At 39.2% G+C, this 24,472-nt stretch overlaps 1 protein-coding gene across 3 annotated transcripts in view; it reads left to right on the forward strand.

Moving 5' to 3' along the window:
• MYO16 (myosin XVI) overlaps positions 1-24,472 on the forward strand; it is a 412,228-nt gene that overhangs the window by 164,462 nt on the left and 223,294 nt on the right. For all 3 annotated transcript variants that reach the window (XM_056328855.1, XM_056328853.1, XM_056328854.1), the window contains exons 5-6: positions 7,320-7,428; positions 21,614-21,738. In XM_056328855.1, coding sequence (XP_056184830.1) covers positions 7,320-7,428; positions 21,614-21,738 — 234 coding nt within the window. The remainder of the gene's footprint in view (positions 1-7,319; positions 7,429-21,613; positions 21,739-24,472) is intronic.

Below are 24,472 nucleotides of genomic sequence, written 5' to 3' on the forward strand. Positions count from 1 at the left end.
ATAGACAAAGTATGGGTTAGGTAAGCAGACAGTAAGGTGGACTGAAAACTGGCTGAGCAGCCTGGCCCAGAGGGTTGTGATCAGCATCGCAAAGTCCAGCTAGAGGCAATTCACTAGTGATATTCCCCATGGGCTAATGGTGGGCCCGGTCCTGTTCAAGGTCTTTATTAATGACCTAGACAGTGAGACAGAGCACACCCTCAGTAAGTTTACTGATGATACAAAACTGGGAGGCAGAGATGATACACCATACTAAAAATGCTTATTATTAAAAACTACTTTTTTTTCCCCCACAAGCAATATACTACCTTTAAATGTGCACCATTGTCCAGAACTGCTGCTTCACCTGAGTTCTGAGAGCTTCTCCAACTTCTTCTGCCAAAGCTTTCACCAAACTTGACCTTCTTTTTGGGAGCATTATGAACATTCCTTAAGAAATTCATTCATATAGAACTACTCAATAAAAATTACTTGAAGCTGAGTAATTCTATGTTATACTCTTCTTTCAATGACTTTACATCTCAGAGAGGAAAGAATAGTGTGCTGCTAGCCAGGTTAATTTATCTGGCTTTTCCTGAATTTAATGTCAAAGGTCTTTCAGTTTCTTAACTCAATGAGGAAGAAAATATATGTTTGTTTTATTATTATCCTCTGACACCTCTTCTGACACTGCCTGGAGATTATTTACATGCAGGAAAGGATAGGTACCTTCAAACTGAATCCTGGGCTGTACCAAAAGAAGTATGGCTAGCAGGTCAAGGGAAGTTTCTTCCCCTCAACTCTGCTCTCATGAGACCCCACCTGGAGTAAATGGGTTCAGCTCTGGAGCCTCCAACATGGGCTTTTTGGGCTGCAAGCGTGCTTTGAGGGGCCATGTTGAGCTTCTCATCCTTTAGCACCCCCAAGTCCTTCTCCTCAGGGCTGCTCTCAATCCATTTTCAGTCCAACCTGTGTTTGTACTTGGGATTGCCCTTGACACACATGCAGGACCTTGCACTTGGCCTTGTTGAACTTCATGAGGTTCACACAGGCCCACCTCTCAACCTTGTCAAGGTCACTCTGGACAGCATCCCTTCCCTACAGCATGTCAACTGCACCACACAGTTTGGTGACATTGTTCTAGTAGGATATCTGAGGTGTTTGAGATAGCTGGAGGTTAGTCATTCTTTGATGATTGTCTGTTCCCTTGTCATTATGGTGGGAACCCAGAACACCTCAGACTAGCAGTCCAGCTTCAACACCTTATGTTTGATGACATGAAGCCTATATTAATTTGCTAGTTTTTCATGTCATATTTCACTCTGAGCCAGGAGTTGAGCCCGTTAGGAGTTTTTCTTTGATACAGTACTTACAGAGTAAGCTCCTGAAAGAAACAGTCATACCTTCTATTAATAATTCCTTATTACAGTTGACCTCTACTATTGTGGCTTTAAGCAAGGTTGTCCTTGGTACCCCTCATTTGTATTAGATAAACTTTTTATCATACAAGCTGGTAAGAAAAGTGATTAAATTTACCAGAGGTCACTCTTACTTCATAATTCCTTGACATTAAAAGCCATAGAGAGAAAACTTGAAATGAATTAAAATTATGACCTCTTAAAGAAGATACATGACATTTCACTGTTATGTAAACTTTTATGCCCACCAGATATTTATAATATTTTCAAGGATAAGAGATTTCTTATTTAAAAAAAAAAATAAAATTAACATTGCCCTTTATAGTGCAAATTCTTTCACTAACAATATTTAATATAGAAAATATGAGTTTTCTTATGCTGGTGATTTCTTTTCAAGCTTCTCATGAATCTATTCCCATCCCTCCCCCCCCCAATGACTCTTTAGTTTGTCTGTCCTTTATATTGAATTTTAAATTAAAGTTATAGAAATGTCAGCCTGCTTCTTTAGGGACTACAGCTGAAATCATCGAGCTCACTTTCATTGTCTCCAGTTGGTGACAAATGGCAATTTTATTTAGCAAGGGATGGTTCTCTTTGAGATTGGATTGATGGATGAGACCATAAGAGGTTGGGCCAGCTGACAAGGTTACCCTTACCAGCTGTCTACCCCTCTCTACTGCATGGGTGTCTGTGCTGCTTGTCAGTCAGCTGTTGAACGACTGCTGTTTGCTGTGTAGTGTTTTAACACAGACTGTAATCAGTGACAGCTTACTTCACTTTAAAATGCTGTGCTGCCAATGGTGGTGGTTCCAAAACTCACTCATCAGCAGCTCAGACATCTGTGCAGTAAGGGCAGGCTGGACGGCTAGGGTGGCAACAGTGTCAGCTGTCCCAAACAAAGCCAGCTTTTTGACATTCAAGAGTCCTTTATTTTGTATTTTGCGGCGAATGAGGAGCCAGGACGCAGCTTGATGCAAGCAAATGTCGGTTTATTCTACAGGAGCACAACTTTATATACACTTTCAAAAGCTGCACCTTTTAAACTAATTGGTTCTTGAGGCTAAGCCTTGCACACTAAACCACCAATCAGGGATTGCCAGTTAACTACCAGCAATTAACACCTTTAACAGCAAGGTGTTACCTTTCCTTGGTGCCATCCGTCTCCCACTCCCCTGTGCTCTGCAAACATGCCTCATCATGTTAATTGCTGTCTAGACAAGCTCGAGCACACTCCCCTCAGCTAACCGATTGTCATGCATGGTCCTAGTTTGCAGCCCGCTCCTGCATCTCCCCCTTCCTGTTGCACAAAAGAACCCCTGAAACCGAGCAAAAACAAGGCACAAGTAATAGAACAAATAAAAAACCAGCTAAGACATTATCAATGTCAAAATAACCCACTGTCTTTGTTCCGTACAGTTTTACAATTTCCCCTTTTTGCTTTTAGAACAGCTAGTACCAGGTTTGCCATGTTCTGCAGGGCCCTTGCAAACATTACAACAACCAAGGTAATAGCAAACAAACAATACTGCCAATTGAGTGAATGAATGCTAAAAAGGCTGAAATTTTCTCAGATTTTGATAACATGTTGCTGCAGTGGGGCGCCTAAAATCCACGCAGCACATACCATCAAAATCCTCACAGCCATGTCCCTGAACCAACAACAAAAGCAGTGGCAATTTTGACTCACATTCTTAACTGCTTATCAAACAAGGTGATTTAACTCTTTAATGCTTTCCCTGCTGTTACTCTGGGTAAGATAAGAACCGCTGCGACACGTTCCCATCATAGCCTCCTACTACATTAACATCTACAGAAAAACAATTATCGACAAAGTGTAAACAATATCGTCTTCTTTTGGATTAATATTATACATAGGTGGAAGGGCACACCAACCAAGAACTGCACCAGTCAAAAAGTTCGAAACATAGCATGCCTTCTCTGAACATACCTCTGGGGTCATTCCCTTCATTCCCTCTTTTTCATGCAAAGGGAGACACTTTACCATAACAGAGAAGCCCCTATTTACATCTCTGAGCCCGGACACAAACCGCAGCTGTATGCGCCACCAGGCTCAGGGCAGAAACCATTCCTGTAGTTACATAACTATATATCTCTACAAGCGTGCAGACACCTATTAAACACTAAATAACCATGTTTATCTTTCCTATTCTCCTTCACAATACCTAGTTATTCTCTCATTATGAATCCTTCATTCCCCTTATCAGTGTCAATGGAATCATTGTCCGAGTTGTCCTGTCCCGTGCTTAGTCCAAACGTATTACCTTTGTTAAGTGGTTTGAGCCAGGGTGATAGTTTTCGTTCTAGGCGCTGTAAAAGGCAAAATCTATATTCTATGTCCTGATTTTGGGTATCTAACATTAATGCAAAACAGTAATCCTCACACAGTTTTTATTTCATTCTGTAGGGTCGGTGTCGGTATCAGTTGTCTGCAGTAAAGGTTCACGGAAAGGTCTTACATTCTTCGCTGGGACCCATATAGGTCCTTTTTCTGTAGAGACACAAGCATAACCTTTCCCCCATGTAACAAGAGGATATGGTCCCATAATTTTACCTGTTTCTGGATCTCGGACCAATACTGGGGCTTTAACCCGTGCCTCGAAGGAGGCATTTGCAGTGAAATGTCGAACTATCGGTGGGTTGTTATCTATTAAAGAACAATTCAAAAAATTAAAAACATACAATGCTTTCTGTAAGCGTTCCTCCGGAATAGCCATTCCCATTCCCCCTTTTTGTTGTTGTAATAAACGCTTTAGAGACTGATGAGACCGTTCAATGAGAGATTGACCGGTGGGGGAATGAGGAATGCCAGTAATATGAGTTATACCCCATAGGGCAAAAAAGGTTTTTATAGTGGTTGAAACATAAGCTGGACCCATTATCTGTCTTTATCTTTAAGGGAATACCCAATGTAGCAAAAGCACGCATTAAATGTCTACGAACATCTCGTGCCTTTTCTCCTGTGTGACAAGAGGCAAACAAGGCACCTGAAAATGTATCAATGGAAGAGTGGATATATTTAAGGTTACCAAATTCAGAATAATGTGTGACATCTGTTTGCCATAATTGTAGGCTTTGTAATCCTCTAGGATTAACTCCTGTAGCAATTGATGGGAAAGAATGTTTTTGACAATCAGGACAGACAGCAATAATATTTGATGCTTGTTGAGAAGTAAGGTCAAACTGTCGCTTAAGAGCTCCAGCATTTTGATGGAAAAAAAGAGTGACTTAGTTTAGCTTGTGCAATACGGTCTGGCAGTACTTGAACTGGTAACGTCAATAGGTCAGCTCGTCGATTGCCTTCTGCAAGAAAACCAGGTAATGAGGTATGAGACCTAATATGCATAACAAAATAAGGTGCAGATCGAGAGTCCAAAAGGAAAATAAGTTCCTGTAACAGGGTAAAAAGTTGTGAATGTGAAACATTCCGCAGCACAGAAGCTTCAGCTCGTGTAACAATACCTGCAACATAAGCAGAATCAGTAACAAGGTTGAGTGGTACATTCCATTTTCAGAAAACACGAACAACTGCATTCAGGTCTACTATTTGAGGTGAACCGGAGACTGTCTCTATATCCGAATCCCATTGTCTCCGTTGATCATCCCACCATAGAAGAACAGATTTATGTGATTTGCCTGATCCATCTGTAAAGACAGTAAGCGCTGTGTGTGAGGTTGCCAGGTCCAATCCTGCGCTGCCTGAGGTTGCTGGACAGAGACTTGAGGCGTCGGTACTTCTCTCCGAGCTTGTTGAAATGTCAGCTGTGGCATTTGTGTCTGCGTGCGTCGCTGCCCCGCGCTCCGCGGTCGGTTTCCCTGTATCAGTTGTCCCTGGAAATCATACTTAGATCGACATTGATTAGCATAATGACGCCCTTTCCGACATGTCGGACAAACTCCAGGACCAGGAGGTTGTTGTTTATTCCCCGCAGCCCGCGCAAGACAATTTCTCTTTAGATGACCAGGCTTACCACAACCATAGCAATTCCCCACACCACTCATTGTTGCAAAAGCAGCAGCCATAGCTTCAAACTTATGGTCAACCGTCCCGATTCGGTTACATGCTTCCACCATTTCCACCAGAGTGGGGTTTGGGTTGGGAAGAGACTTCAATAGCCTTTTACAATCAGCATTAGCATTTTCAACAGCTAGTTTTGTTAGCAATATATCCCGAGCTTCCGCATTATCTACTTGACGTTCCAAAGCCTGTTTTAGCCTATCAATAAACTGCATATAAGGTTCTCGAGACTCCTGAGTGATGTTAGTAAAAGCTTTTTGTGGCTTTTGTACACCAGGAACCTGGAAAAAAGCCTTTTTTGCCTCTTCTCTAATTGCCTCGAGAGCCGCACGGGGGCAGTGTTGAGCCTGTGTTACCGGATCAGCATGTGCCCCGGTGCCCGTAAGATGCTCTGTTGTCAGTGCAGCTAATGCAGCATCATTATGATTAACATACGTGAGCAGGAGTGCTTGCAGTCCTCCTCTCCAATGCGACTCCCACAGCGTATACTGAGTCGGGGTTAGTAACAATCGTGCTAAAGATTTCAAATCATGAGGAGTCATGATATAAGTATCAAACACAGAAGATAACAGGCTTATAAAATAGGGAGAAGAAATACCGTGTTCTGTAACTGTGCGGCGCAGTTCTTTAACAACCGAAAAAGAAAGAGCCTCCCATCGTGCTCCCCCTGCTCGACCCTGAGAATACAAGACCGGCGCAACTATAGTTTTAGCCATGTCCAAATCCCCCTCCTTTAAGGCTCGTTTCTTTATTTTTGTCCACACATCACGTAGATCAGGAGGGTATAAATCAGGTTCTTTTTCACGGTCTATCGGTCCTGGGTCAAAAGGATCTTCTTCTGGCGGATACCCCACTGCATTGACACCCAGGGGTCTAGAGCACTGTGACTTAGAGGCTGATGAGGAAAGAGCTATAGGAGCTTGCGATTCCTCCTCCTCTCCTTCCTCTGCTTTCATAGTCTCAAAAATAACTCTCCATGAAGAAAGCAGACGGTGGGACTCAATATTGCCTTTTGTCGCAGAATCCCATAATTTCACCCCTGTGTCGTCCCAAAGTTCCCGCGTAAAAATTGTAGATGCAGTCACTGCGGGCATATTTACTTGCACCCACTTGAGCATTGCTTTAAGGTCTTGTCCAGAGATATTTTTCTTATGTTTATTAAGAAGACCTTTCATAAGCTCATAAACGTCTCCTTCTGGGGACGAAGCCTGATTCCCCATTACGGATTTCCCACAGCTCACCTCCGGAGGGATTTCTGGCCGGCTCCTGCTTCCTTTCAGCAGATCATTCAAAGTTCTGTGGGATTCGCTGCATGTCACTCAGATAGGCGATTCGAAAGCCCTTCACGTTAGATCCTTAAACGGATCACGTCGGGGTCACCAATTTGCGGCGAATGAGGAGACGGAACGCAGCTTGATGCAAGCAAATATCGGTTTATTGTACAGGAGCACGCGTTTTTATACACTTTCAGAAGCTGCGCGTTTTAAACTAATTGGTTCTCGAGGCTAAGCCTTGCATACTAGGCAATCCCTGATTGGTGGTTAACTACCAGCAATTAACAGCAAGGTGTTACCTTTCCTTGGCGCCATCCATCTCCCACTCCCCTGTGCTCTGCAAACATGCCTCATCATGTTAATTGCTGTCTAGACAAGCTCGAGCACACTCCCCTCGGCTAACTGATTGCCATGCATGGTCCTAGTTTGCAGCCCGCTCCTGCAGTATTTGCTTTTTTGAGTGTTTTGATTTGTTTTGCTTCAGATTATAACCAGCCTGCTGTCTAAGAAACCTAGCTTTGAAATGTTTCTGAATGGGAATGTATAAAAACCCCAGTAGTGTTTTGAGATTTCACTACAAAATCCTAAAATGTTTTTAATTTTTGTCTGTAGGCTGGAGCAAACGTGCTTCTGCAAGATGTTAATGGAAACGTTGCACTTGATTATGCCATAGAAGGGACTGAATCTAGCAGCATCCTTCTGATGTACTTGGAAGAAAATGGTAAGTCAGCCCTTCAGCTTCTGGAATGTTTTCAGTGAACATGACATAAACCCCAAAATTATGGATATTAATTTGACATAAGAGAACACTGAAGCCAGTGGAACGATACTAGTTTGGAGATGAAGGGGAGGAAGACTATTTGGAGTCACAAAAGTTTTCAGTATGTTTAAACTGGAACAACTAACAGAGCTTAGTGGCAGTGGTCATTGTCAGATCTACTTTTGCCCATTCATATGGAGGTGCTAGAATGCCAATTCAAAGCAGAAAAAACTACAGTAATGCAGAAGCTTTTAAAAAAACTAACAGTGTGAGGACCAGGTTTCACATTTTGTTTCATTTTGCATGTGAGTTGTGTATAGCCTCAAAGTGTATTTTTTCCAGTGACAGACTGTTAAATAAATAAATCTCTGCTAATCATCTGAATGATAATTTATATGAATTTTTATATTTTTTCAAAAATATTAGTATTGTTTCTGTTTTGTATTGAGAAAATACTGTAGTTGGATTTCTGTTGTGAAATATGCTTAATACATTATAGATGGCAGGACCTATATTGAAAAAAAAGGGTTTGTAAGGCTTCTGAAGTGAGTTTCTAGCATTGCTTATGGCTGTAATAGGTTTTATTAACATTGTATGTGGCTCATCATTAACACTGAGGAAAATGTACTAAGTGGAAATAATGGGCAGTAATATAAATACATGTAATTTCAACAATGACTTCAGATATAAAATCTGTTTTAACGTAACATAAAGTTAAGTTGTATCCTGTTAACGAACACTTCCAAGAGAAGTTAACAAAGATTGGCAAGGAAATCACACTCAGTGTTCAAGCCCAATACTGTTAGTCCATAGCACATCCAGTGTATTACACAGGTATATTCTATAATTTTGCTTCCTTAGTGCCTGGCAATGTCTTCACAGCTCATGAATTCTGGTTTTCTTTTTTTCTCCTGGCAAGACAGGTATTAGCTTCTAAAAACTTAATTGCCATGCAAAATGCAGGTATTTGCAGTCTAAGTGCTCATGTGGTATATAACAGGTAGCATACAACAAGATATAGTCTGCTTACTGGCAATTACTAATGCAGATCTATCAGAAAAAGCTTCCTCTTTCCTTGGTTTGTCTCTCTTTTTGTTTGGTTGCAAAATGAAATAGATCTGGAGAAAAAAAATATTTAAAAGATTCACTAGTTTCTTGGCAAACTGTCTACATTGAAGGAACGGTGGATTTTTCTTTTACAGTAGATAGGAGAGGCACCATTCCTCATTTAACAATGATTCTATGAATGTGGAAGTTTCCAAAGAAAAAAAAACCTTAAACATTATAAAGGTGAGATCTAACTCTACTAACTTGAGATAGCTAAGCCTGTGCTAATCATCCAGACCTTTTCTTTTGGTCAATGGAGAGAAATAGGAAATGCATGTATTGTTTCAGCTCTTCCTAACCTGGCTGGGTGAGGAGGACTGATTTCCAGAACTTTCTGTTTTTTTCCAGTTTCTTTCTCTTGACTAATAGGAACTTAAGCTGGCAAGTAGTAGTTTATCAGTCTTAGTTTTAGACTGTTAGGGTAGATCAATTCTATCCCTTAATTGCAGTACTGTCTGAAATCCTGGCCTTTGGGTGACCAATGACAAAATGCCCATCAACTTTGCTTGGTCTGCTACCATTCTCCTTGTAATAATAGACAATTCAAAGTACCCTTATTTTAAGTTTTAAAAATTTAATTTGTATCTTCTGAATTACTTATATGATCTACCCTGGCTAATAGTAATTGAGGAGGGAATCCTTGAAGGAAATAAAACTGTCTGGTTAAGTATGATTTACTTTGAATTGCCCAGACTAAATGATTCTCTATGGACTGTTCCCATGAAGCCCTCATCATTGCACCTGCATATGCATATCCCAACACAGAACAATGTCACAGCCAAAAATCTTGTTATACAGGAGCGTTAGCTGATCCTATGGTAAATACCAACTTCAGCCGGTAGTGCTGTGAAACACCCAGCTATAGCCTCACCCTTTAAATATGATGTATAAGGTACATTTCCCCATTCTCTGTACTTCCCTGCGTTCCTAAAAGCTTTCCTTAATAGTCTCCATTCAGTTGTGCAGCCTGGTTTACAATCTTAAGAAGAAATTGCTGCATAAAATAGACTATACTCTAATCATTATCTCTAATTGCAAAATTCACAGGGAAAAATAAAATCAAGTGCCGTATGGCTCAGCTAAAAAGAAAATAAGAAACTATCAGTGTACTTTGATGAAACAAATTAAGATTGGAACAAGTAGCTTTGATGCTACAGAAACTTTGTTAATTTGGGACATTAAAGTTCTTAGAAGTCTTGTGTGTTTATAATTTCTTACAGTTTTCATCACTGTGGTACTTTACTGTATCTGTTTAACTGTACTACAGATCGTAATGAGTGAACTCCCTGTTCACTGTCATGGATAACCTAATTTACTCTGTGGAAGGCCTGGAGCCATAGGTGATAACAATAGTCTTAGATGCATGTAATGATTTATATATTTTAAAATATTTTTTTTCATATTTACTGAGGTTAATTCTTTGAGTTCTGTTTGTAAATGATCTTATAGGGCACAGGAGTATCACAAGTGCAAAGTAAAGTTAATCGTCTAGGTACTGCCTGACAGGTTTCATAGGTACCTCGTTGTTGCAATGGAATATATCTCATCAGGACATTATATGGAGATTATATTACTGAAGTCTACATAAAATTCTGTGTATTTCATTAAAATATTCTCTTTTCTTGTACAGATATCACCTTTCTCTGACATTACATTGTTATGTAACCTATGTTACATTGTATACTGAAAATAATTACTGACTGAAGAAAGCAATAAGCAAATTTTACCTATACCTAAGTATACCTTACAATATGTTTTATATATTAAAAGCATCCTTTGTGTTGGAGAATAATTCTAGTATACTATGAGCTTAATTTAAGATCTCACTAATCAAGGATGGAATGGAAAATACAGCATCCAAATTCACATTTAGGAAAATGGTGGAAATAGCTTAACTGTATGATATTTGGTCATGTCCTAGGAGCACTCAGAAGCCTGGTGTTCTCCTGAATTCCAGGAATTTATTGGGGCTGATCTATCTAAATCAAGTGTCTGGTAATAACTCTCTAGCAAGCCCTCCTTAGAGCAAAAAAGGTGCTTCAAAGTTAGGTATTTGTAACGGGTCATCTGAATTATGATCTGAACAACATGCCTCTTTCCAAGTACCCTGAAGGGAGCCCAGATTGGCTAGTTGAGGCATAGAAGTCTGCTACATAGGATGGGATTTGGTTTAAGGTGATGGTATTTAGATTTAGAGGTCTGTATGTAGATACCTATACACTAGCTTTAGTATCTAAATTCCTATTACCTTTAGTGGAGTTCTAGGAAATACCGTCACTGGAGAGCAGAAGACTTACCATTTGACTGGCCACTAGGAGAACACTCTTAAACACTATTAAATTTGTTCTGCACCAAGATATCATTGGCTTTGCATGTTACTGGTCTTCTTGTTTTGCTATGAGAAGAAAGTCATGACACTTAATGACTTTGAAAAATAAGATGGGGATACCATCTGCTCCAACATCCTGCCAAGGCACGGCCAACTGAGAGTAGCCCAAATTACTCAGGGCCATGCTGGGCTGGAGATTCTATGACCTTTCTGGGCTCCCATTCCAGTGCTGAGCCATCATCATGTAATTTTTTTCCATATTATTTTCAGTTGAAATTTTCTTTCTTGCAACTTATACCTGTAGTCTCTTATCCTTTAATTGTTTATTTCCAGGAAGTGTCTCCCTCCAGAGGTGAAATGAAAATATTAGGAAGTGTAAAATGTTTTGTTTTCCCCCCGCTATTTACCCTGTTTTATTCTGAACCTGGTTGATTATTGGAATCATTGAGAAAGTCCACCTGGCACCTTCTGTAACCTTTATTTATATTAATATCAGCTTTATGTTTTAAGGCAAAGCTTTTGTTGTATTAATCCCATTTTTAAAATGTCAAAATTCAAGTAACAGCTAGCGTTTTCTCTTTGCTTTTAGAGGCAGAATGTTCTACTGTAGAAGTGTGTCAGTGAAACTCTGGTTATGACATATGACTCTTAACGTTGCGTCCTTTTCCGTTAGGCTGTTTTGAATCTAATGCTTTGAAGAATGCAACATTTTTGTTTTCTTTCTTGATATTTAGATGCATATTGTGTTTGATGACTCAGATATAAACTACAAACGAGTGACAGATATTTCTTGATTCCAGATTTGATAAGTGACAGGAGTTAATATGTTCACTGTGTAATTTGTTTCCAGAAATGAAGTGGCCCCTTTTGTCTTCCAAGATCCCAGGCTTCAGCTTTCAAAAGAATAACCATGCATTACAAGAACTTCAGCCTGGTTATTTAATCTGAGAAAACAGTCTCTGGGTATTTTACTTCTGGTTGTTGTTTTTTTTAAGAGCTGTCTAAGTATCCAACACATCTGAAAGCAAACCAGTATCTTTCTTGTCTATTGTATAGTGAAAGTTTATTCACTAGCAGATTATTACAAAACCAAAATAAAACCATCTATTGTGAACTTTTTTGTTCACAAGAATGAGAATACTTAAATAATATATCTACCTGAAGGTATAGATGGCTTTTCTTTTTCTACTAGGATACAGGTACAGAAAAAAATTGGTTATTCCTTTTCTACAAGGTATTATTCTTGGGTTTTAACAATTCATTTTCTGTGGGGTATTTAAAATAGCTGGTTAAAGCTTATTGACCTTTGATAGTAATAGAGATTTCACTTACTTAATCAAAATCTTTTATAGTATTCCAAACTGTGTGAATAATGGATCTGTTTTGTTTTAGAATATTAAGGGAATCATATTCAGGTGTATATAGAGCCAAAATCACGTGCAAGTCCTATCCATTTAGGTAGTCTTTTGTCATTGTAAATTAGTTACAATACTGTGCAGATTTCACAAAAATAAGCCATGGTTTATTAAATTCTTACTAGCAAATGGATTAACCCTTAATTTTCAGGTGCAAAGTAGAAGGAATAAATTTCTGTTTCTGCCTTGCAACAGTAGGTAGAACAAAATAAAAAAAATAGAAGCTGCAGGTTAGTACAAGATCCTTCACTGAAGACAGTGTTTAACATTAGCCAGAAACAGTCAACTCATAAATTACTGCATAAGGACAATTTCCCTGAAGTCAGCTGTTTAACAACATAGAGGGAATAAGACGTTCAGGAAAAGCTGATTCAGAAAAGTAGTGGGCAAAAGGATCAAGGAAAAAAAGGCTGACACTATACAGTAATCTAGGATGTGATAGAAAAATGCATTCAAAAATATTTTAATTTAAAATTTAAAGTACTTTGAAATTATTCATAAAATCTAGTGTGGTAGAGCTAAAAGCCAAACTGTCACCCAGCTGCTCACTCATTCCCCCTCCTGAGCTGGACAGAGGGAGAAAATAGGATGAGAAAGCTCATGGGTCAAGATAAAGATGGGGAGATTGCTTACCAGTTACTGTCACAGGCAAAACAGGCTTGGCTTGGGGAAAATTGTCAATTGGAATAGATTCAGGTAGTGAGAAACGGAAAGACAAACATTGAAACAACACCTTTCCAGCCCCTTTCCCAGGCTTGACTTCACTCCTGACTCCTCTACCCCCACAAGTGGTGCAAGGGGGTGGAGGAGCTACAGTCACTACACAGCAGTTTCTCTCTGCCACTTCTCTCTACACTTTTCCTCTGCTCCACTGCGGTTCAGGTATGCTGTTCTTTCAGGAATGTCCATCTGCTTCATTGTGGGTCCTCCATGGGCTACAGGGAATCTCTGCTTTGACACCTGAAGAGAGCACCTCCTCTCCCTACTTCTCTGACTTTGGTGTTCCCTCAACTGTTTCTCCCTTTGTCTTTCTGTCCACTGTTTATGCCATTCCTTAAATACATTTTCACAGAGGTGCCAGACTTGGTTGACAAGCTCAGCTGTGTCCTGCGGTGGGTCTGCTGTACCTGACTAGAGCTGTTCGTGGTCCACATGGAACAGCCCCACAGAAGCCACCCCAGCAGCCCCACAACTGTCAACACCTAAAGATCAGTGAAGTCAAGCTAAAACAATCCCCTGATATATTGTCTATTTTAGAACTATATGCAATGTCATCTAGATTTCTGGTTTCAAATTTTCTGTTAATAATATTGATGCAGTACGTTGACAGAAAAACAGGCAACCAAAACCAAACAGCCTTGGAGTGGTTCAAAGTCTTTTCACTCTGATTCTTGCTGATTGGGATCCACCTACCCATAACATCATCACACACAAAAATTTTCTGTGGTGAGCTTGATTAATTGATAGGAGTTAGGTGATAGTTTTGCAAGTGAGAACAGGGGACCAAATGAGATGTTTCAGTAGATCCCTTCAAGTCCTAAAAATGAAGCACACAGAAAACATGACACATTGAAAATGTCATAGTTGAGAATGCTCATCTGTCTTCCTTTGGCCTTTCTGTTTTCTAATATAAACTTGAACAAGCTACATTAATTTTTGTATTTTCTAACTCTTGAGGAGCTGACCTTAAAGTCTTAGACTCCTTTTAATGTTTGTGTGTTTCCAGCATGTTACCCATATGTTTCTATCAAAGGGAAAACCTTTAAACTCACTGTGCAGACTTTTGGCACTTGAATTAACGTTTTAAGTTACAGTGAGTAGTTTATGATCTACATTGTTACTGATGCTAGAAGGAAAACAGACATATCCTTGACTAATAAATAGGCTTTGCAAAGATTTGAAAAAAGATTGTGAAGAATATCAGAAACTGGGGATGCTCTTTTAGCTTCCTTTCAAACAATTTACTGATGAATAATCTGTTACCATCAGAAATAAATTATCATTTTTTATAGAATTCCTAAAACTATAACCTTTAGCAAGTTAGAAAAAAAAATATTCAGTGCCCTGAGTGCGCCCAGAGGTCCTGAAACCTGCCCCCCTTGTTTGCAGGGGCTTGGCTGCCTGTGCTCAAAGCCAACTCTGATAAGGTACAGCTGTGTAACCTGGGAGCAGTCAGCTGAGAAAAGAGTAAAATTGTGAGGCAGATCTGGGAGAAGCCTTATCATTATCTTTCACCCATGCTTTGTCTTGGGGGACACATTTAGGCTCAGGTTCTTGCCCTTGAGGCATTCTTGTGCCCAGCAATGAACCTTGCCTGATCCCAACCCTGAATCACTGACTTGACTTCCTGGCGTCACCTGATTTGTCTGGATTTGTTGCTAGGTCTTTCCTGGCAATCCCAAGACTATTGGTTGGCCCTGATTCCCATCACCAGACCTGCTCAATTTTCCTGTTTGAGTACTGTGGGGCAGTGCTCTAGTCAGCAAGACCACCACCCTGCCTGCCCTGTGTTCACCCTCAGCTCCTGGCTCCCTGACATGTGTGCCTGCTTTTACTGCTCTCTCACAAAAACATGTAACCATAACATATTAAGACATTACAGATAAATCCTGAGTATAGAAATACCATATGTGAAGAGCTCATTTCAGCCATGATACTTATTGCAAGTAACCAGAGACAATGATACACTTGTTTTGCTTCTGTGTTCTGGTATTAATATTGCAAATAAAATAGTAAATGTGCAAGACATTCACAGATGAATGCTTTAGTATTAAATCTTGAGATTGTGCCAGTCTGTTAAAATAAATTACAAGAAATAGTTTTGTTTTCATACAAGTTAAGAAGAGACAGTTCATTTAACTTAATTTTAGCTGGAAGGGTCATCAACATCCATATTGTAGAAAAGAGAAGAAAAAAAGCATGTTTTGCTAGAGTGAGAGAATTGTCACTGGTGTCTACATGAGGAAGAGATGGGAATTTCATTTCTGATAGCATTTTCAGACTAGAAGGAAATAAATTAAACATCCTTCACTAAGCATATGTAATGATATTTTTAAAGGCAAAGAGGTAAAACCCACCTCCAGCAGTCAGTCAGTACTTCTGCAGTGAATTAGAGCTATAGGTCGCAGTAGTTTTGCAAATAAGCATACTTTTGCAGATACTGAAAATATTGGCTTCCCTTCTCACATAATTAATATTGCTAAAATGTATCTGTTCATATGCTGACCTTTGAAAATCAGATGCACATAATGCCAAACAATATGCACAAGAACTACTGAACAATGTCATTTAACAAAATAATGCTCTTTACAAAGCTATTTAGTAAGCAGCCAGAAAAGTCCTTCTAAACTTTAAGCAAATAAAGCTGGATAAAGTAACTGCTACACCTGAATATTTTCATGAATGAAAATAAACATTTCAAGAATGGTACCATGTCTTTTTTTTTTTTTTTTCTTATAAATTTTTGTCAGCATGTCTATCCAATACTACGTTGTACAGGAGAAAAATAGACATTTTAAACCACAGTGTCCCCAGAATTATAGAAGAATACAGACAGGCTCATCACACCTGAGGTGAAAAGAGCCTTGCTGTGTTTACAGCTCTGTGCAGGAAGGGCAGATATAGATAGGGTGTCAGAAGACTGAAGTAAGAGGAAGGGAGAGACTGGCTTCTCAAATTTGTTGCGAGTTTTTAATATACATTTGTGTTTGCAAGACAAAATGATATTGACCTTGCTTCTGGACTATTAAGCCCATTGGAGAATGAGATGTGCAAATTGCAGAAAGAGTAGCTACAGTGGGTATTTCCCAGAGCCTGATTGTTTTGCTTTGTAGTCATCACAGGAATGGGTGTTCTCCTCACAGATGGAGAGACTTAGTACTGGACATTTATGAGGAAAATACTTTTTATAGCAATTTTCAGGTATGTTTGCCATGTATTTCTTTACCACTGCAACTTCCCAAAAGTTACTTTCCCTCTTTATCTGAGGCTTTTGCATTCCTTTGGGTTGTCAGTTCTATAACCCTATGCCAGAGAAGGTGAGACAGCCAAAGCACATGAAATGACCTTGTCAGGTGTTTTTTCTGAAGCAGTGAGAAGTAATACATTTTGTAGCTTCTAGGTTATGCTCCTGTCTGTCATCAGCACCGATAGCCATCCACAAATGCTGTGCCCTGCAGGGTCACTACTGTTTTAACTGTTTTGTGAGTGTGTAGCTCTTGTTCTGATTTTACAGGGTATTTGGAGAGTATTTTCCATCCTATGCCTTTCTTTTTGACTTTCCGTCTTTTGAAATGTGAATCCATTCCCATAGTACATGCCAGTTTGGTTTTCTTCCTCTATTTATTCATGCTGGCTGTTGTCCCATTTGAGCTGAATATCTAAACCACATTTCCCCTTTGAAAAGCAACATGAAGGTCATTCTTTGATTCAGGCAGCAAGAGTTACTTACTGTATGAGTAACATATTGTTGTTCTGTCTAAAGTCATGAAAAGTATCACGCCCTGGGGAGGGAGAGCGGACTCTCCAGAATTACAGACTTGATTAAGGGAAGGCAGTTACTGACCAGGTCTCCTTGTTTGAGACTCAGAGAATGATACATGTGCATGCTTGGTAAGTCTGCTTCCCAGCTCCCTGCCAGAGAAGCCTTCACTCTTAAGCCTAACAGTTCCCAAGGTCTTGGAATTCAAAAGCCTGCAATTCTAAGATTGCAATTTAGATTATTTTTTTTCATGTTTTCATTCTATTTTCTATAAAGGCAGAGGAAGGGCATCTCTGTTGCTTCTGTTGTTTCTTTAGCATTTTCAAGACTCCTTTGGATATTTAACAAATAAAGGCTATGGAACTAATGTCACTATGATAGCTCACTTGCCAGGCTGTTTACTGCTATTTGTTTAATGAAATGTGTATCATTCATTTATACAACTGTTAGTTTGAAGCCAGTAAGGCTGTCTTGAGATTCACAGAGACTGTGCCTTTTGTTGCTATGTACCACTGTTTATGCTTTTTGTCTGAGCTGATGGGTCTAATTACATTTCTGATAGAATGTACATAGCAATTGATGCAGATGAACTCTTTTCTTCATTTCTCCTTCAGCATGAGCAAAGTTAATCTTTCAACAATCAGTTTTTTTGCAGCCCCTGACAGGACACACCAAGGTTCTGTAAAATGCAGTTTACAAGGTGTAAGAATCAATATTTAACTGTTAGTAAATATACTGATAAGTTAATTCTCTAATCATGCTGAGTGTAAGTCAGTAGTAAATTGCTGGAAAAGGCTGAGTGGACTCAGCTGGCCTCTGCCCTCAGCCTGTAATTTACATGAAACATGATGAACCAAACAACCTGATAATAATTGTTTCATTCTCAGGTTTGTTTTGTTTTTGTTTTTATTTTTGGTTTGTTTTTTTTTCTTCTACCTGGGGAAAGCTAGAAACTGGTACTCCCACTTTGGGGATTGTGAACTTATTTTTCATTAGTGAGTGTTTGAGATAATATCCATACAGAAAAGAGGGCAGTACATTAATTTCCTCCTGTTGCCTCTCTCCTTGAAAAACAAAACTTGTTCTAATTGTTTACTGGGAAGATCAAAAGGAATAAAAAATTAACGTCAGTTCTGTCAGTAGTACTTGTGTCAGTAGTACAGCAGAATGAATTCTCCATAGTCCAACTGGAGACAGTCAGTGACCTGCTGCTCCACTTGGACACATACAAGTCTATGGAGCCGGGTGGGATCCACCCGAGGGTACTGAGGGAGCTGGTGGAAGAACTTGCCAAGCCACTCTCCATCATTTATCAACAACCCTGGCTGACTGGGGAGGTCCCAGAAGACTGGAGGTTAGCCAGTGTGATGCCCATCTACAAGAAGGGCAGGAAGGAGAAACCAGGAATGTACAGGCCTATCAGTCTGACCTTGGTGCTGGGAAAAGTTATGGAGCAGGTCATCCTGAGCACCATCACATGACATGTGCAGGACAACCAGGGGATCAGGCCCAGCCAGCATGGGTTTATGAAAGTCGGGTCCTGCTTTACTGACCTGATCGCCTTTGTCACCTCCAAGACGACCCATGTAGTGGAGGAGGGAAAGGCTGTGGATGTTGTCTACCTGGACCTTAGTAAAGCCTTTAACACTGTCTCCCACAGCACTCTCCTGGAGGAACTGGCTGCTCATGCCTTGAATGGGTGTACTCTACATTGTGTAAATAGCTCTCAGGTTGGCTGGGCCCAAAGAGTGCTGGTAAAGAGTTACATCCAGTTGGCAGCTGGTCACAAGTGGTGTTCCACAGGGCTCAGTATTGGCACCAGTTCTCTTTAGTATCTTTACTGATGATCTGGACAAGGGGATTGATTGAGTGCACCCTCAGTAAGTTTGCAGATGACACCAAGCTGGAAGGGAGTGTTGATCTGCTTGAGGGCAGGAAGGCTCTGCAGAGGAATCTGGAAAGGCTGGATTGATGGGCTGAGGCCAATTGTGTGAAGTTCAACAGTGAGAATTGCCAGGTACTGCACTTGGATCACAACTACCCCATGCAGTGCTACTGGGCTTGGGGAAGAATGTCTGGAAAGCTGCCTGGTGGAAAGGATCTGGGGGTGCTGGTTGACAGTCAGCTGAAGATGAGCCAGCAGTGTGCCCAGGTGGCCAAGGCAGCCAACAGCATCCTGGCTTGTATCAGAAATGGTGGGGCCAGCAGGGCCAGGGCAGTGATTGTCCCCCTGCACTCAGCACTGGTGAGGCTGCACCTCGAATGCTGTGTTCAGGTTTGGGCCCCTCACTGCAAGAGGGACACTGAGGTGCTGGAGCGTGTCCAGAGAAGGGCAACGGAGCTGGTGAAGGGTCTGGGACACAAGTCCTGTGAGGAGCAGCTGAGGGAACTGGAGTTGTTTAGTCTGAGAAGAGGAGACTCCAGGGGGATCTTATTGCTCTCTAGAACTACCTGAAAGGAGGTTGTAGGCAGGTGGTGGTCGGTCTCTTCTCCCAGATAACAAATGGTAGGACAAGAGGAAATGTCCTCAAATTGTGCCAGGGAAGGTTTAGATTGGATATTAGGAGCAATTTCTTCACTGAAAGGGTTGTCAAGCATTGGAACAGGGTGCCCAAGGAAATGGTTGAGTCCCCATCCCTGGAACATATTTGAAAGACATGTAGATATGGTGCTTAGGGACATGGTTTAGTGATGGACTTGGCAGTCCTGGGTTAATGGTTGGAATTGATGATCTTAAATGTGTTTTCCAACCTAAATGGTTTGATGATTCTATGATTCTACTTAAAAATGGCTGCCTTCATCAGGTAAAAATAATACATATATTTTAAAACTTTTATCTTTCTTACTTGACAATATTATAAAGAACTTTATCATGACCAGTGAAGTTTCATTTCAGCTGCTCAGTCTGTCTGTGAAACGTTTAAAAAGTGAAGTCAGCGCTGCAAAAGCCAGATTTTAGGTGTATGTAGCCCTTCACACCACATAGTGTTTTGTGTGCATTTGAGAGAGTTCCATCTCTGGGACAAGAATGTTAAAACTACTAGTGTACAAAATCCTACTAGTGTACAAAAGCAGGAGATAGCCAGAAACAGAAAATAAAGGGGGGGGGAAAAAAAAAAAAGAGAGAGAGATTTAATTGATATCATGTGACATCAGTAATGTGTAAATGTCATCAGGTACTTTTAAATTATTACTGTGAAATGTGAGGTAGGCATGAGAACTTCAGTTCTGACAAAATGAATATGTTGATAGGAGATACAATGTCCGTTGTAGTCTAGCAACAGGATGCTAGCACATTTTGGTTTTGCATGGTTATCTACTTGAAGCTATCAGTATTCTGTGTGTGTATATATATATATATATGTATACATGTATTTGTTTGAATTACATTTATGTGAAAGATCACAGGTTTTAATCCAGATACAATAACATCTCATTTTCTCCAGCTTAGGTTTAGGTTTGTGTTTTACATTTGGCATCATTTAGTATCATGTAGGTGACAGGTGTGAAAATATGAGAATAAGTAAATGTGACCAGCAACTCAGTGCTCACACTGGATATTTTTCAAAGCGCTGCAGGCAAGTAAGATTCAGAACATAAAGCAGCATGTATAGTAGCAAAGAGAAAGAAAGTGATTCTTTTTTGCACTACATATGGTACATCAATTTATAGAAGATCCAGGGTAGATTAAAACTAAGAAACTTAAAATATGCTTTTACCCTCAAACATGCTTCAGTTTTTTTAGTAATGTAAAAATCGGCAAGAATTGTTGTATATAAAATGTTAAGTTAAATAAGTATGATTTAACTTAATGTATTATTTTGTTACTTTTCAGCTCACTGAGAAATGTGGAAGAGAATAGTTAAATCATTTATTCATGTGGGTTTTGTTATGTCATGGCCAGGGCAGAGAGGAAAGATTTTTATACTCAAATTACATTTTCTATATATGGATATAAGTGACAATGTGAGGCTAGGAGCAGAGGAAGCAACCCTGAATTCTGGTTAGATATTCCAATCAAGCCACAGCCAGTTGCTAATTTAACCACTTAGCAATTTTGTTGTATCCTGTGTTTCTAATTTTAAATCTCTTCAGACTGGAGGCCACTCTTCCTTTTGGTTATAGACTGCCTTGCTTATCTTCCTTTTAAAACTGCACTTTGACAACTGTTTCTTTCACTAGCAATGCTGACACAAGCACTCCCTTCTATTTGTTCTTGCTTCCATACTACGTTTTCTTGTGGCTTATGGAGCCTTGCAATGGTCTAGGCTCAGCTGGAGAACTAATCCCAGTTAAAAATAACTCAGGCAGATAAAAAAGTGTTGAGTTTTAATGTCACTTGCTTCACTTCACAATCTCTCAAGCAGCTGAGCTGACAGATTTGAGGGAACTGGTCTGGGCACTGTGATGTACACACAGGGTTAAAAGAATACAGCCAAAAATAATTTTCATTAAATAAGTCTCAAATGCTTGAGCGGTTTCCTTAGAGTGTTTAATCCTTTTCCCATTCACAGTCCCAGTGGATTTAATGATATTACAACTGCTTTACTTACAACTTCTCTTGCCAGTCAGTAGGAGAACAGGCCTGTTTATTTGATGTTTCTTACTGACATTAAATTAATCCATCAGTAATGACTGATAAACAAAGATATGAGTAAACTTGTTGATAAATATAAATAAACATGTTCTATAAATATATACTGAAGTCTGATTAAATGTTGATTAAGCTTTTACAAAGCCAGAACACAAAAGCATATACCAGTTCTTTATTAAAGAATGAAATAGCAGAAGGTTTTAACCTTTTCTTTTTTCCAGGCGTAGAGCTGAATTCATTGCGCCAAATGAAGATACAGAGACCTATGACAATGCTTACAGATGTCCGACAGCTCATATCAAGTGGAGGAACTGTGAATCAAAAGAATGATGAAGGAGTTACCCTGGTGAGTGGGAATATGTAATCATCACCCTGAGAATATGCGTGTACCGCAGCTCTATACTGGTGAGCACATTTGCAAGGCAGCTCTCTTAAGAAGCAAAATGATGTTATGCAAGATTTTCGTTCTCATCTGGCCTTTTGAAAATAGATAATATACCAGTGCCTTGCATCATACAGATTTTAAAATAGCCTAGTGCAACATCTGTGTCATAATGACAACTTTCATTCTCTGAGCCACAATTACTAGCAAAAAATATTATTAGCGTTGTAGTTTAGAACTGCAGCAGATACTTGTGGTCTCTGACATTCTCTCTAAGAAAGGGCCTGAAACATCACTCAGTGAGTCCTGTTTTTTGCTCTTCTTTTCTGGCAGAGCCAGGCTAAAACACTGTTTCATGACGCTATCCCATCTTGATGCAATGTAAAGAAACATCCACAATATTAGTGGATAAGTATTCCTTCTCCCAAATTTGCATGTTATTTGTAGTCACCATGTTTCATTATACTTTTTTCTGCTAATAGATCTATCCATTTGTTTTTTCAGGATCACTACTTCTTCAGCTCTCAAATAATTTTAATATTAATGTAATTAAATAATCTTAAAAATAATGTATTTTTCCCTAGATAGCATGTCTGTGGAATGTTCCCTTTGCATATAAAATCTTCAATATCATTATCAATCAATAAATATTTACCAGCAACATTAAGATATGGAATTGTAGAATGATTCTATGATTCTGTGATTCTGTGAACGTTAAGCTATTGAATAACTTTTAAAAATTCTTCTGGTTTTTTTTCAAAAAATGTACTAAAATAATTAGAAACACACATGTTACTGAACATTAATCTTATTATTTTCTTATTATTATTTCAACATTTATGCTGAATTAGATTGCCTGATACTGAATTAGTACACTGAATCATTAGTATTTAATTCCATATTTTAATACCTGTGGAGTGTTTAAACTATAACTGAAAAGGCGAGCAGCCTCATATTGCAGCTCATGTTGAGGTTGTTGAATCCAGCCACTGGCTCTGTCTATATAAAAGCTGTGACTTTTGTGGTGGCCACCCTAAGGTAGTTAACTGTATTTAAAAACAAGAAGGAAGCAGGGGAGGGGTGAGAAGAAACCACACAGCTTTTAGTTTGACATACAAAAGCATTAATTTAACTTCCAGTTTTCTGATACATTTAAGCTGAACTCCAGTTTTCTGATACATTAAGCTAAGCTGCTAAATCACAGTAAAATACAAAGTTGTTCCTATTGTCCTTTGCTCTTATGGCTACTTTAGTCTGAATTGGTTTAGTTAAACTGAGTTATGAACTTATCTATCCTGTATAAAACCTTTTCTGTAGTTAGCTGGAACACTTGAAATGCATGTCTGAAATATGTTTAACAGTACTGCAAAATACTAGGACAAAATCATTGTGGATAGTTATGTTTCTGTTATTTGCTTGATGGGATGTTGACAAAGGGGACATTTTTTGCATCAACAGTTTTTATGTTGAACTTTGATTTTTTGAACTTCTTTCATAGTCTTGCAACAAGTAGCTACAGAGTGGATTATTTTGCTTTTGTTTGAGATTTCTATTATGTGAAACTTTTGTCTGATGAACTGATGGGAAATCCAGAATTTGTTGAACTACTCTGTCTCTATTCATGGGTGTGGAGTCAGCCAGTCTGTGCTAGCTTTAAGTGTATCAGAGGGTTCTGGGAATAGTTTTTTGTTGCTCTACATCTATCTGTACAGAGAAAACAAGTATCTCAACTGTAACTAGCAAATGAAATTTGTTTTCTCTTGATAGAATATATCTAAGCCCATGTGTAAGTTAAGATGAATCAGGCAAAAAAATGATGCCTTAAATGTATCAATGCACACATTCTCGTAGATTCCTAACACCTACATATGTGCACATGCAACACAGACACAGGATGATATATGGTAAAATTAATTTTTCTGCTAAATTCTCTGGTAATAATTTTTGCTTTGAAACATTTCTGTCATAAAATATCTCCTTTGTCCTGTGAGCTTTTGAACTACTCTAAAATACATCTGAAATAGATGTCAAATTGATACCTGAATAGAAAAAGTATTTTCTGCTGTTAAAACAGAAGAAAACCTGAAGCTATGACAAATTATGGGGAAATTTTGAAGGTTTTGTACATTTGAAATGAGAGCATTTCTAGCATATAGAATTGGTGTTCTGCCCCCAGGGCAGGGGTGTTCTGGTCTCTTTGGCTAACATTACTTCCAGGGGAAAAAAATCATGTTGTAGTTAGGCTATGTGGTTTGGGGATACAGGTTGCCACCAATAATCTCAGTTCTCCATTTCTGCAATCTTCCTCAGCCCTGTTCTTACTGACTATTGACAATTGACTCCTCCTGACCAGGGATAAGCAATCATCTTGTGCCAATTTCCAAATGCAAATTTTGTCCTGCTTAGTCCCAAAAGTGGAGGGAATGGTTGAAACCATAGCTGAGAACCATGAGAAAATAAAGACCGCTAAACTGTAACCTGGCTCAATCTCATAATGTGAAGTATGTGCCTCAACAGAGTTACTCACCAAGCATAATAAACAATTTCCACCAAAACCTGTAAATGACAATTTTTTCCTGATGTAGGATTTCTTATTGCATTTTCCTCCTTTATTTGATTATTACCAGAGTAAATAATTTGTATTGCCCTACTATATCTTTCTCTGTGATCACTTTCTCTCCTTCTCTCCTCACAAGTC

Source organism: Falco biarmicus, chromosome 2 (assembly GCF_023638135.1).
Source record: "Falco biarmicus isolate bFalBia1 chromosome 2, bFalBia1.pri, whole genome shotgun sequence".
NCBI lineage: Eukaryota > Metazoa > Chordata > Aves > Falconiformes > Falconidae > Falco > Falco biarmicus.